Here is a 15,061-nt window from a genome sequence, read left to right as displayed (position 1 = left end):
CACTACCTGGTATGGCAACTGCACCGCCATAGACCGCAAGGCTCTACAGATGGTGGTGAAAGCTGCACAACACACTATAGGAATTAAACTACCTGCTGTGCAGGATATCTACCCCGAGAGGTGCCGGGGGAAGGCCCTGAGAATCATTAAAGACGCGAGTCACCCCAGCCACAACCTCTTCACCCTGCTCCCGTCCGGTAAGAGATACCGAAGCATACGGTCTCGTACCAACAGGTTTCGAAACAGCTTCTACCCCCAGGCCATAAGACTCATGAACGATTAATTTATTATTATTTATTACTGTTTTATTTATTATTACTGTCTTTTTATTAGTATTTCTATTAGTATTTTTATCATTGTTATGCCATATTTATTCCAATGTTGGGAGGACTTGTAAAAATCAACATTTCATTGTGCAGTACACACGTCTGCTGCATATATGACAAATAAAATTGAATTGAATTGAATTGTTGAGCCCGCCCAGCGGGCTCAGCAGGCCAATTAAGGGCCACCCGGCAACAGGTGACGTCACAGACTGAAATTTCATCTGTCAAGCTGTGTTGACAGATGAAATATCAACGTTTCACAGCTGTTTGAAGCTGTCAAACACTGACAGTCTTACTTCTAACCTGAGTCCTTCTACGTAGACTCAGTTAGAAATCTCACCGGCACAGAAAGCTGCAGGCTGTCACTTTTGACAGTTCGCAGCCATTCTGCTTTCTGTGCCGGCTGAATGATGGACTCCCGAAACCTAGAGGAAGGAAGGCTGTAAAGGTAAGTACAGGTAATTTAAACTTCTTTACACACTTTAGACACACCAAACACACTTACCTTTGCACTCATGCACCCATCACTCATCTGAACACCGACATCTCGACCCCTCCAAGCCCTTCAACCCGACGGCCCGACTCCTCTAACTTGGCATGGTTTGGAGCCGTCGGGAATCCCACACGACAACCTTCAAAATAGGGATTGGGCTAAAAACTGCCTGTTAACTGGCAGTTAATTGGCACTAATCCCTTCCTGCCTCGGGTCGGCAGGTCCCAGTGCGGGGCGGGTACCCACCTCCTGTGAAACTTACATGGAGGCGGGTTTTGGGCGGGATGGTGTCGGGACCCCCGAATTCAGGATTTTAGCCTCCCGCACGCCTAATAGCCCGCCTCACGGCACACTGAAAATCAACCCCATAATGTACGCTGACACATCAGTGCAGTACTGAGGCTGTGCTGCATTGTTGGTGGTACTGTCTTTCAGTTGAGGCCTTAAACCAAGGTGCTGAGTGATGGAGGAGACTCAACACTGTCACAGATCACTGAATGGCCTTGCAAAAGGATTATCATGATGGCTCATTACTCATTATGGTTGATTGGAATATATTGGGCCTTGAGCATCAAAGATGGAGCAAATCCCTTCAGCAGTGGTGCTCTCTGCTTCCTTCCTGTGGTTCACCAATTATGTGGCATCAGAGTTCAGAGGGACACATCAGTCAAGCACGTAATTGTGAATAGCTGGGGAAAGTCTTTGCTTTCCGATTGTAGTGTTCGATTTTGCTGGGAAATTTGGTCCACTGGCTGATTACTTTATCGATCAAGTGGGCAGCTGTTAGCTAACTGGACAATATGGTGGCCTCTCAACAAAGGATGACCGCAAAGTTAAAGCAGCTGATGGCTTCAGTTCCCTGAGCGATTGTGTCAAGGTGCTCACATAGTCATATAGTGCCTGTGACTGCCAGGTATGGTGCTCTTCAGCAATCTCGTGACAGCATCCTTGTGGCCTGTAGACTATACAGTGTTGCACCTGATCCATTGGGGTGTGGTAAGCATCCATGGGCCTGTAAACTGTACAGTGTTGCACCTGATCCATTGGGGTGTGGTAAGCATCCTTGTGGCCTGTAGACTATACAGTGTTGCACCTGATCCATTGGGGTGTGGTAAGCATCCATGGGCCTGTAGATTATACAGTGTTGCACCTGATCCATTGGGGTGTGGTAAGCATCCATGGGCCTGTAGAATATACAGTGTTGCACCAGATCCATTGGGGTGTGGTAAGCATCCTTGTGGCCTGTAGACTATACAGTGTTGCACCTGATCCATTGGGGTGTGGTAAGCATCCATGGGCCTGTAGATTATACAGTGTTGCACCTGATCCATTGGGGTGTGGTAAGCATCCATGGGCCTGTAGACTATACAGTGTTGCACCAGATCCATTGGGGTGTGGTAAGCATCCAAGGGCCTGTAGACTATACAGTGTTGCACCTGATCCATTGGGGTGTGGTAAGCATCCTTGTGGCCTGTAGACTATACAGTGTTGCACCTGCTCCATTGGGGTGTGGTAAGCATCCAAGGGCCTGTAGACTATACAGTGTTGCACCTGATCCATTGGGGTGTGGTAAGCATCCTTGTGGCCTGTAGACTATACAGTGTTGCACCTGCACCATTGGGGTGTGGTAAGCATCCATGGGCCTGTAGACTATACAGAGTTGCACCTGATCCATTGGGGTGTGGTAAGCATCCTTGTGGCCTGTAGACTATACAGTGTTGCACCTGATCCATTGGGGTGTGGTAAACATCCATGGGCCTGTAGACTATACAGTGTTGCACCTGATCCATTGGGGTGTGGTAAGCATCCATGGGCCTGTAGACTATACAGTGTTGCACCTGATCCATTGGGGTGTGGTAAGCATCCTTGTGGCCTGTAGACTATACAGTGTTGCACCTGATCCATTGGGGTGTGGTAGGCATCCATGGGCCTGTAGACTATACAGTGTTGCACCTGATCCATTGGGGTGTGGTAAGCATCCTTGTGGCCTGTAGACTATACAGTGTTGCACCTGCACCATTGGGGTGTGGTAAGCATCCATGGGCCTGTAGACTATACAGAGTTGCACCTGATCCATTGGGGTGTGGTAAGCATCCTTGTGGCCTGTAGACTATACAGTGTTGCACCTGATCCATTGGGGTGTGGTAAACATCCATGGGCCTGTAGACTATACAGTGTTGCACCTGATCCATTGGGGTGTGGTAAGCATCCATGGGCCTGTAGACTATACAGTGTTGCACCTGATCCATTGGGGTGTGGTAAGCATCCTTGTGGCCTGTAGACTATACAGTGTTGCACCTGATCCATTGGGGTGTGGTAGGCATCCATGGGCCTGTAGACTATACAGTGTTGCACCTGATCCATTGGGGTGTGGTAAGCATCCTTGTGGCCTGTAGACTATACAGTGTTGCACCTGATCCATTGGGGTGTGGTAAGCATCCTTGTGGCCTGTAGACTATACAGTGTTGCACCTGCTCCATTGGGGTGTGGTAAGCATCCATGGGCCTGTAGACTATACAGTGTTGCACCTGATCCATTGGGGTGTGGTAAGCATCCATGGGCCTGTAGACTATACAGTGTTGCACCTGATCCATTGGGGTGTGGTAAGCATCCATGGGCCTGTAGACTATACAGTGTTGCACCTGATCCATTGGGGTGTGGTAAGCATCCATGGTCCTGTAGACTATACAGTGTTGCACCTGATCCATTGGGGTGTGGTAAGCATCCTTGTGGCCTGTAGACTATACAGTGTTGCACCTGATCCATTGGGGTGTGGTAAGCATCCATGGGCCTGTAGACTATACAGTGTTGCACCTGATCCATTGGGGTGTGGTAAGCATCCATGGGCCTGTAGACTATACAGTGTTGCACCTGATCCATTGGGGTGTGGTAAGCATCCTTGTGGCCTGTAGACTATACAGTGTTGCACCTGCTCCATTGGGGTGTGGTAAGCATCCATGGGCCTGTAGACTATGCAGTGTTGCACCTGCTCCAGTGGGGTGTGGTAAGCATCCATGGGCCTGTAGACTATACAGTGTTGCACCTGCTCCATTGGGGTGTGGTAAGCATCCTTGGGCCTGTAGACTATTCAGTGTTGCACCTGATCGATTGGGGTGTGGTAAGCATCCATGGGCCTGTAGACTATACAGTGTTGCACCTGCTCCATTGGGGTGTGGTAAGCATCCATGGGTCTGTAGACTATACAGTGTTGCACCTGCTCCATTGGGGTGTGGTAAGCATCCTTGTTGCCTGTAGACTATACAGTGTTGCACCTGCTCCATTGGGGTGTGGTAAGCATCCATGGGCCTGTAGACTATACAGTGTTGCACCTGATCCATTGGGGTGTGGTAAGCATCCATGGGCCTGTAAACTATACAGTGTTGCACCTGCTCCATTGGGGTGTGGTAAGCATCCTGTGTCCTGTAGACTATACAGTGTTGCACCTGATCCATTGGGGTGTGGTAAGCATCCATGGGCCTGTAGACTATACAGTGTTGCACCTGCTCCATTGGGGTGTGGTAAGCATCCATGGGCCTGTAGACTATACAGTGTTGCACCTGCTCCATTGGGGTGTGGTAAGCATCCATGGGCCTGTAGATTATACAGTGTTGCACCTGATCCATTGGGGTGTGGTAAGCATCCATGGGCCTGTAGACTATACAGTGTTGCACCAGATCCATTGGGGTGTGGTAAGCATCCTTGTGGCCTGTAGACTATACAGTGTTGCACCTGATCCACTGGGGTGTGGTAAGCATCCATGGGCCTGTAGATTATACAGTGTTGCACCTGATCCATTGGGGTGTGGTAAGCATCCATGGCCCTGTAGACTATACAGTGTTGCACCAGATCCATTGGGGTGTGGTAAGCATCCAAGGGCCTGTAAACTATACAGTGTTGCACCTGATCCATTGGGGTGTGGTAAGCATCTTTGTGGCCTGTAAACTGTACAGTGTTGCACCTGATCCATTGGGGTGTGGTAAGCATCCTTGTGGCCTGTAGACTATACAGTGTTGCACCTGATCCATTGGGGTGTGGTAAGCATCCATGGGCCTGTAGATTATACAGTGTTGCACCTGATCCACTGGGGTGTGGTAAGCATCCATGGGCCTGTAGACTATACAGTGTTGCACCAGATCCATTGGGGTGTGGTAAGCATCCTTGTGGCCTGTAGACTATACAGTGTTGCACCTGATCCATTGGGGTGTGGTAAGCATCCATGGGCCTGTAGATTATACAGTGTTGCACCTGATCCATTGGGGTGTGGTAAGCATCCATGGGCCTGTAGACTATACAGTGTTGCACCAGATCCATTGGGGTGTGGTAAGCATCCAAGGGCCTGTAGACTATACAGTGTTGCACCTGATCCATTGGGGTGTGGTAAGCATCCTTGTGGCCTGCAGACTATACAGTGTTGCACCTGCTCCATTGGGGTGTGGTAAGCATCCTGTGGCCTGTAGACTATACAGTGTTGCACCTGATCCATTGGGGTGTGGTAAGCACCCATGGGCCTGTAGACTATACAGTGTTGCACCTGCTCCATTGGGGTGTGGTAAGCATCCATGGGCCTGTAGACTATGCAGTGTTGCACCTGCTCCATTGGGGTGTGGTAAGCATCCATGGGCCTGTAGATTATACAGTGTTGCACCTGATCCATTGGGGTGTGGTAAGCATCCATGGGCCTGTAGACTATACAGTGTTGCACCAGATCCATTGGGGTGTGGTAAGCATCCTTGTGGCCTGTAGACTATACAGTGTTGCACCTGTTCCATTGGGGTGTGGTAAGCATCCATGGGCCTGTAGGTTATACAGTGTTGCACCTGATCCATTGGGGTGTGGTAAGCATCCATGGGCCTGTAGACTATACAGTGTTGCACCAGATCCATTGGGGTGTGGTAAGCATCCAAGGGCCTGTAGACTATACAGTGTTGCACCTGATCCATTGGGGTGTGGTAAGCATCCTTGTGGCCTGTAAACTGTACAGTGTTGCACCTGATCCATTGGGGTGTGGTAAGCATCCTTGTGGCCTGTAGACTATACAGTGTTGCACCTGATCCATTGGGGTGTGGTAAGCATCCATGGGCCTGTAGATTATACAGTGTTGCACCTGATCCATTGGGGTGTGGTAAGCATCCATGGGTCTGTAGACTATACAGTGTTGCACCAGATCCATTGGGGCGTGGTAAGCATCCTTGTGGCCTGTAGACTATACAGCGTTGCACCTGATCCATTGGGGTGTGGTAAGCATCCATGGGCCTGTAGATTATACAGTGTTGCACCTGATCCATTGGGGTGTGGTAAGCATCCATGGGCCTGTCGACTATACAGTGTTGCACCAGATCCATTGGGGTGTGGTAAGCATCCAAGGGCCTGTAGACTATACAGTGTTGCACCTGCTCCATTGGGGTGTGGTAAGCATCCTTGTGGCCTGTAGACTATACAGTGTTGCACCTGCTCCATTGGGGTGTGGTAAGCATCCAAGGGCCTGTAGACTATACAGTGTTGCACCTGCACCATTGGGGTGTGGTAAGCATCCATGGGCCTGTAGACTATACAGAGTTGCACCTGATCCATTGGGGTGTGGTAAGCATCCTTGTGGCCTGTACACTATACAGTGTTGCACCTGATCCATTGGGGTGTGGTAAGCATCCTTGTGGCCTGTAGACTATACAGTGTTGCACCTGCTCCATTGGGGTGTGGTAAACATCCATGGGCCTGTAGACTATACAGTGTTGCACCTGATCCATTGGGGTGTGGTAAGCATCCATGGGCCTGTAGACTATACAGTGTTGCACCTGATCCATTGGGGTGTGGTAAACATCCTTGTGGCCTGTAGACTATACAGTGTTGCACCTGATCCATTGGGGTGTGGTAGGCATCCATGGGCCTGTAGACTATACAGTGTTGCACCTGATCCATTGGGGTGTGGTAAGCATCCTTGTGGCCTGTAGACTATACAGTGTTGCACCTGATCCATTGGGGTGTGGTAAGCATCCTTGTGGCCTGTAGACTATACAGTGTTGCACCTGCTCCATTGGGGTGTGGTAAGCATCCATGGGCCTGTAGACTATACAGTGTTGCACCTGATCCATTGGGGTGTGGTAAGCATCCATAGGCCTGTAGACTATACAGTGTTGCACCTGATCCATTGGGGTGTGGTAAGCATCCATGGTCCTGTAGATTATACAGTGTTGCACCTGATCCATTGGGGTGTGGTAAGCATCCTTGTGGCCTGTAGACTATACAGTGTTGCACCTGATCCATTGGGGTGTGGTAAGCATCCATGGGCCTGTAGACTATACAGTGTTGCACCTGATCCATTGGGGTGTGGTAAGCATCCATGGGCCTGTAGACTATACAGTGTTGCACCTGATCCATTGGGGTGTGGTAAGCATCCTTGTGGCCTGTAGACTATACAGTGTTGCACCTGCTCCATTGGGGTGTGGTAAGCATCCATGGGCCTGTAGACTATACAGTGTTGCACCTGCTCCAGTGGGGTGTGGTAAGCATCCATGGGCCTGTAGACTATACAGTGTTGCACCTGCTCCATTGGGGTGTGGTAAGCATCCTTGGGCCTGTAGACTATTCAATGTTGCACCTGATCGATTGGGGTGTGGTAAGCATCCATGGGCCTGTAGACTATACAGTGTTGCACCTGCTCCATTGGGGTGTGGTAAGCATCCATGGGCCTGTAGACTATACAGTGTTGCACCTGCTCCATTGGGGTGTGGTAAGCATCCTTGTTGCCTGTAGACTATACAGTGTTGCAGCTGCTCCATTGGGGTGTTGTAAGCATCCATGGGCCTGTAGACTATTCAGTGTTGCACCTGATCCATTGGGGTGTGGTAAGCATCCATGGGCCTGTAAACTATACAGTGTTGCACCTGCTCCATTGGGGTGTGGTAAGCATCCTGTGGCCTGTAGACTATACAGTGTTGCACCTGATCCATTGGGGTGTGGTAAGCATCCATGGGCCTGTAGACTATACAGTGTTGCACCTGCTCCATTGGGGTGTGGTAAGCATCCATGGGCCTGTAGACTATACAGTGTTGCACCTGCTCCATTGGGGTGTGGTAAGCATCCATTTACATGAAGTTTGAAAAAGCCTGTGCAATGTGCTATGAAGATAACAGAACCTAATGAACTCGTTTACTGGGAAGAAGTGGAGTCCATACTGAATGGCAATTGGTCTCTATCCAGCGATGACTCAAACCCACACTTACCAGTTATCTATTGACAAATTTACGAGGAACGTTTTGGGGAAAAGAGGTCATCAGGGTCTCTTTATCATTAAGTTGGCTCCAAGTAGGCACATCTAGTGATGTGAAATTGAAACCAAGTTCCTCCTCCATGGCAGACTCAGTAATTTGATATCCGAGTCAGGCAGGCCTGTCATAATCCAGGGGTTGCTGTTGATTAGCCAGCTATCCTGACTCATTCATGGGACCTAGAAAGGTAAACCTGTCACTGGTATCTGTTATTCTTTCCACTTGGCCACCCTGCACGCCATTGGGCAGTGTAGACCTAGCTGGAAAAAACAGCAGGAAGCTTATTTGTACACTATGCTGGTAACCACTATAATTTTATCCAACTAAACTCCAACCTTTGCATTTGTGCTCTGAGAGCTTAGGTAATTGGGCTGTGTCTCAATGAAGAGAGTGTGTGCACTCCACATGAAGCAAATGGATTCTTTAGTGGTTCAGTTTGGAGACTCTTAAACATCGTGGCGGGCTTCCGTGCACATCAGACACTTGGCTGAACAAAGAAAAAGGTACTGCAAGATATGGTTCATTATCAATGTCCTGATGAACTCCCATTCACAATACAATTTAGCTACGAATTATTTCTGGCATGACTTTGTAATGCAGTGCAATCTTTACTTGGTGTTATTGTTAAGAACATTAAACATATGCAACACTCATGTGTCTTACCTGGAGATTCAGGTTGTCCACACCAGTCCAAGTCATCTGCCAATGAACCAATCAGAGTCTCACCTAGAGGCATCATCCGTCTGGTTTTATCTGAATATCTATGCACAAGAAGCTTGGTATTTTCCCAGAATAATGCCTGTAATTAAGTTTTAAAAAGTTACGTTAATTGCATCAGATATATTCCATATAAATAAGGAGTGTGGGAGCGCCTTTTTGGAGTTATCAAGAAATTGAATGGCAGAGAGATGGTGCTCAGATCATCAAGGACCCAGAGCTACTACAGTATCATGGACTTGAATAATTCATATTGATTACCACCAGGTTGAAAGCCTCCCTCTGGCCCATATGTGTGTATGTAGCACAGCTCTGTCCTGTGGCATGCTCCTCCTGCACTATGTGGGAAATCAGGGACACTTCTTGTGTCCCTGACGACCATGTGTGCGGGAAGTCTATCAAGCTGCAGCTACTGACAGACCACATTGCGGCGCTGGAGCTGCGAATGGATACATACTGGAGCATTCGCGATGCTCAGGACATCATGGATAGCATGTTTAGGGAGTTGGTCACACCGCAGGTAAAGGCTGCACAGGCAGGAAGGGAATGGGTGGCCACCAGGCAGAGTAGTAGGCACAGGCAGGGAGTGCAGGGTCCCCTGTGGCCATCCCCCTTTCAAACAGATAAGCCATCTCCCTCAATAATATCCAAAGTGGTATATCAGGGGAAGGCAGCAGCAGCCAACTTCCTGGCACCAAGGGTGGCCCTGCTGCACAGGACGGAAGGAAAAAAAGCGGGAGAGCTATAGTGATAGGGGATTCTATTGTAAGGGGAATAGATAGGCGTTTCTGTGGCCGCAAACGAGACTCCAGGATGGTATGTTGCCTTCCTGGTGCAAGGGTCAAGGATGTCTCGGGGCAGCTGCAGGACATTCTGGAGGGGGAGGGTGAACAGCCAGTTGTCGTGGTGCATATAGGTACCAACAATATAGGTAAAAAACAGGATGAGGTCCTAAAAGCTGAATATAGGGAGTTAGGAGCTAAATTAATAAAACAGGACCTCAAAGGTAGTAATCTCAGGATTGCTACCAGTGCCACGTGCTAGTCAGAGTAGAAATAGAAGGATATTTCAGATGAATACATGGCTAGAGCAATGGTGCAAGGGGGAGGGATTCAAATTCCTGGGACATTGGAACCGGTTCTGGGGGAGGTGGGATCAGTACAAACTGGACTGTTTGCATCTGAGTGGGACCAGAACTGATGTCCTAGGGGAAGTGTTTGCTAGTGCTGTTGAGGCGGTTTTAAACTAAAATGATGTGGAGATGCCGGTGTTGGACTGGGGTGGACAAATGTGAGAAGTCACACAACACCAGGTTATAGTCCAACAGCTTTATTTGAAATCACAATCTTTCGGAGCACTGCTCCTTCGTCAGGTGAAGTGAAGAGATGTATATAGGCAGAGCATATATAGTCAGAGAACACTGCCAGATGGTTACAGGTAATCTTTCTAACTGCCCTTTATCCCACCTCGGCAGAGAGATAATCATAGCAATCAAAGGCGTGGATGGTGTCCAAACAGGTCAGTCAGGAAAACATTACATCAAAGAACAACGAGGTGGGGTCACCAGGGGTCAAATGTTGCAGATGCTGGGGTCTGTATGAAAAACAAAAAACAAACAAAGAACAATAATTAAAAAAAAAGAAAAAATCTTTTTTGCTGGAAATCACAGCAGGTCCAGCCGCATCTGTGTAGAGAGAACAAGCCAATGACGACTCGAGTCTGGATGACTCTACGTCAGGTGGGGTTACATGTAGCGTGACATGAACCCAATATCCCGGTTGAGGCCGTCCTCATGGGTGCGGAACTTGGCTATCAGTTTCTGCTCGATGATTTTGCGCTGTCATGTGTCTCAAAGGCCACCTTGGAGAATGCTTACCCGAAGATCGGAGGCTGAATGTCCTTGACTGTTGAAGTGTTCCCCGACTGGGAGGGAACACTCCTGCCTGGCGATTGTTGCACGGTGTCCGTTCATCCGTTGTCGCAGTGTCTGCATGGTCTCGCCGATGTACCATGCTCTGGGGCATCCTTTCCTGCAACGTATGAGGTAGGCAACGTTGGCCGAGTCACATGAGTATGTACCATGTTCCTGGTGGGTGGTGTCCTCACGTGTGATGATGGTATCTGTGTTGATGATCTGGCATGTTTTGCAGAGGTTGCCGTGGCAGGGTTGTGTGGTGTCGTGGTCGCTGTTCTCCTGAAAGCTGGGTAATTTGCTGCAAACGATGGTCTGTTTGAGGTTAGGCGGCTGTTTGAAGGCGAGTAGTGGTGGCGTGGGGATAGCCTTAGCGAGGTGATCGTTGTCATCGATGACATGTTGAAGGCTGTGAAGAACATGGCGTAGTTTCTCCGCTCCGGGGAAGTACTGGACAACGAAGGGTACTCTGTTGGTTGTGTCCCGTGTTTGTCTTCTGAGGAGGTCTATGCGATTTTTCGCTGTGGCCCATCAGAACTGTCGATCGACGAGTCGAGCGTCATATCCCGTTATTACGAGGGCGTCTTTCAGCGTCTGTAGGTGTCCATCGCGTTCCTCCTCATCTGAGCAGATCCTGTGTATTCGCAGGACTTGTCCATAGGGGATGGCTTCTTTAACGTGGTTAGGGTGGAAGCTGGAGTAGTGGAGCATCCTGAGGTTGCCCGTGGGCTTGCGGTAGAGTGAAGTGCTAAGGTGTCCATCTTTGATGGAGATTCGTGTGTCCAAGAATGAAACCGATTCTGAGGAGTAGTCCATGGTGAGTTTGATGGTGGGATGGAACTTGTTGATGTTATCGTGTAGTCTTTTCAGTGATTCTTCGCCGTGGGTCCATAGGAAGAAAATGTCGTCGATGTACCTGGTGTTTAGCGTTGGCTGGAGGTCCTGTGCAGCGAAGAAGTCTTGCTCGAACTTGTGCATGAAGATGTTGGCGTATTGGGGTGCGAATTAGGTCCCCATGGCTGTTCCGTGTGTTTGGGTAAAGAACTGGTTGTCGAAGGTGAAGACATTGTGGTCAAGGATGAAGCGGATGAGTTGTAGGATGGCGTCTGGAGATTGGCTGTTGTTGGTGTTGAGTACTGAGGCTGTCTCAGCGATGCCGTCATCGTGGGGGATACTGGTGTAGAGTGCCGAGACGCCCATCGTGGCGAGGAGTGTTCTTGGTTCAACTGATCCATGGGTGCTGAGTTTCTGTAAGAAGTCTGTAGTGTCGCGACAGAAGCTGGGGGTTCCGTGTACGATGGGTTTCAGGATGCCCTCGACGTATCCAGAGAGGTTCTCACACAGGGTTCTGTTGCCTGATACGATAGGACGTCCGGGTGTGTTGGCTTTGTGTATCTTTGGGAGGCAGTAGAAGTCTCCCATGTGGGGAGTACGTGGGATGAAAGCGTGTAGGATGCTTTGAAGATCTGGATCGAAGGTCTTGATCAGTCTGTTGAGTACCCTTCATCGTCCAGTACTTCCCCGGAGCGGAGAAACTATGCCATGTTCTTCGCAGCCTTCAACATGTCATCGATCACGACGAACACCTCGCTAAGACCATCCCCACGCCACCACTACTCGCCTTCAAACAGCCGCCTAACCTCAAACAGACCATCGTTCGCAGCAAATTACCCAGCTTTCAGGAGAACAGTGACCACGACACCACACAACCCTGCCACGGCAACCTCTGCAAGACATGCCAGATCATCAACACAGATACCATCATCACACGTGAGGACACCACCCACCAGGTACATGGTACATACTCATGTGACTCGGCCAACGTTGTCTACCTCATACGTTGCAAGAAAGGATGCCCTGGAGCATGGTACATCGGCGAGACCATGCAGACACTGCGACAACGGATGAACGGACACCGCACTACAATCGCCAGGCAGGAGTGTTCCCTCCCAGTCGGGGAACACTTCAGCAGTCAAGGACATTCAGCCTCCGATCTTCGGGTAAGCATTCTCCAAGGCGGCCTTTGAGACACACAACGCAAAATCGTTGAGCAGAAACTGATAGCCAAGTACCGCACTCATGAGGACGGCCTCAACCGGGATCTTGGGTTCATGTCACACTACATGTAACCCACCTGACGTAGAGTCATCCAAACTTGAGTCGTTGTTGGCTTGTTCTCTCTACACAGATGCGGCCGGACCTGCTGTGATTTCCAGCAAAGTTTTTTTTTTCATACAGACCCCAGCATTTGCAACATTTGACCCCTTATGACCCCACCTCATTGTTCTTTGATGTAATGCTTTCCTGACTGACCTGTTTGGACACCATTCACACCTTTGATTGCTGTGATTATCTCTCTGCCGAGGTGTGATAAAGGGCAGTTAGAAAGATTGCCTGTAATCATCTGGCAGTGTTCTCTGACTATATATGCTGTGCCTATATGCATCTCTTCACTTCACCTGATGAAGGAGCAGCGCTCCAAAAACTTGTGATTTCAAATAAAGCTGTTGGACTATAACCTGGTGTTGTGTGACTTCCTACATTTGTCCACCCCAGTCCAACACCGGCATCTCCATATCATAGATGCAGGAAGGATGTTTCTGATGGCGGTAGAATCCAGAACCAGGGGTTACAGTCTAAGGATAAGAGGTAAGCCATTTAGGACTGAGATGAGGAGGAATTTCTTCACCCAGGGAGTGGTGAACCTGTGGAATTCTCTGCCACACAAGGCAGTTGAGGCCAATTCATTAAATATATTGAAGAAGGAGTTGGATATATTTCTTGAGGCTAAAGGGATCAAGGGATATGGGGAGAAAGCAGGGACAGGGTACTGAATTTGGATGATCAGCCACGACCTCATTAAATGGCGGAGTGGGCTCAAGGGGTCGAATGGCCTACTTCTGCTCCTATCTTCTATGTTTCTAATACAATGTAGAGATATCCTCTACTTCTAGTGAAATTCCAAGCATGTTTTTCGAGAATACTTTTATGATTTTACTGCAAAGGGCAAAATAAGAGATCATCTTGCTATGTCAACTATGTCACTGACATTTCGTGTCCAAATGAAATGTTCTCCTGGATCGCTATATAAATCAGTTAGCTCAGGCACGTACTACTTGCGGAACAACTATATAGTCCTCCAATGAAAGTGTTTTGAATGGCAAATATTTACATTTCACCATGTCATAATTTTCCAGGAATAAACAAAATGGCTCAAAATGTGAAATTGTAGTCCTCTTAACGTTTGAAAGTAACAGAAACAAACATATTTTACACCAGTTCACTGCCTGAACTACAGCACCAAGGTGCCAGGGGTCAGGACTACGTATCTTCTTACATTACACAAAATAGCAAATCTCTATTCAACTTGAATTGTATGTTAAAAAAGTGACTCCATGTTATCAATTAAGCTTACCTTATCCCGAGGGATCTCATGCAGTGCCAGACTGATAAAAGCCTTGTAGTCAGCTGGAATCACCTTGCAGGGGTGTTTATAAACAAAGGCATTTCGAAATGCTTTCCAGATTGCTGAGCAGTTCTTTTCTCTAAAATAAAATGACCGTTCTCAAATGGATTTTTGATATCAACAGTTGATATTGCTCCTGCTCAACAACAGGAAGAAAACCAGCAGTCTTAAATTTTTTTCAATCACAATAGGTGTTATCATTAGTCAGGTAAATAGTAATAATAGCAAGCAGCGCAAGGAGTGCACATCAACCCAAGCATCCCCACCCACCCGCCCCTTCAACCACCGTCTGCCCCATCTGTGACAGAGACTGTAGGTCCCGCATTGGACTCATCAGTCACCTGAGAACTCATTTTTAGTGTGGAAGCAAGTCATCCTCGGTTCTGAGGGACTGCCTAAGAGAAATAGTAATAAAGTGGAGAACAAATTAAAAACAATAATGCATACATAATAGAGCTGTGCATGTTAATTTTGGCCCAAGGTATCGAAACATAAACTATGAGCCCATCCATAGCACTTTTTCAGCAAGATCCATTTGTTCCAAAACTGTATAAATACATATTTATAAAATGAAAAATTGGGTTCATCAGGCATTGCAGCAAATTTATAGCCTAGACAGGGTTGGCAACCCTGGAGTTTCAAGGAATTGAAGACTAATCCAAGACACTGCTGAGATCAACTGGGAGAAAAATTATAGGGGCATTTAAAAAAAAAAGGGCTTTTTCATTTTCTTTGAACACTTTTGTTTATTAGTTATAATGGCAATGGGGAAAAAGGGTGTTTGACTGACAGTCAGGAATTATCCAATCAGGTAACATTGGTTTTCCAATTAGTGTGGGAAGGCAGTGTACTACAAGGAGGGACATGTTGGGCAACCAATGG

The 15,061-nt window shown here is 48.2% G+C and overlaps 1 protein-coding gene across 1 annotated transcript in view; it reads right to left on the bottom strand.

Moving 5' to 3' along the window:
• Nucleotides 1–15,061, bottom strand: part of LOC147123095 (ADP-ribosyl cyclase/cyclic ADP-ribose hydrolase 2-like) — a 137,698-nt gene that overhangs the window by 62,696 nt on the left and 59,941 nt on the right. The window contains exons 2-3 of the mRNA XM_085966296.1: nt 14,129–14,258; nt 8,748–8,883 (exon numbers count right to left, since the gene is read on the bottom strand). Of these exons, the coding sequence (XP_085822422.1) occupies nt 8,748–8,883; nt 14,129–14,258 (266 nt within the window). The remainder of the gene's footprint in view (nt 1–8,747; nt 8,884–14,128; nt 14,259–15,061) is intronic.

Source organism: Somniosus microcephalus, chromosome 2 (genome assembly GCF_052327205.1).
Source record: "Somniosus microcephalus isolate GS21.2 chromosome 2, FLI_Smic_1.0, whole genome shotgun sequence".
Classification (NCBI taxonomy): domain Eukaryota; kingdom Metazoa; phylum Chordata; class Chondrichthyes; order Squaliformes; family Somniosidae; genus Somniosus; species Somniosus microcephalus.
This window is presented reverse-complemented; position numbering and strand designations above follow the sequence as displayed.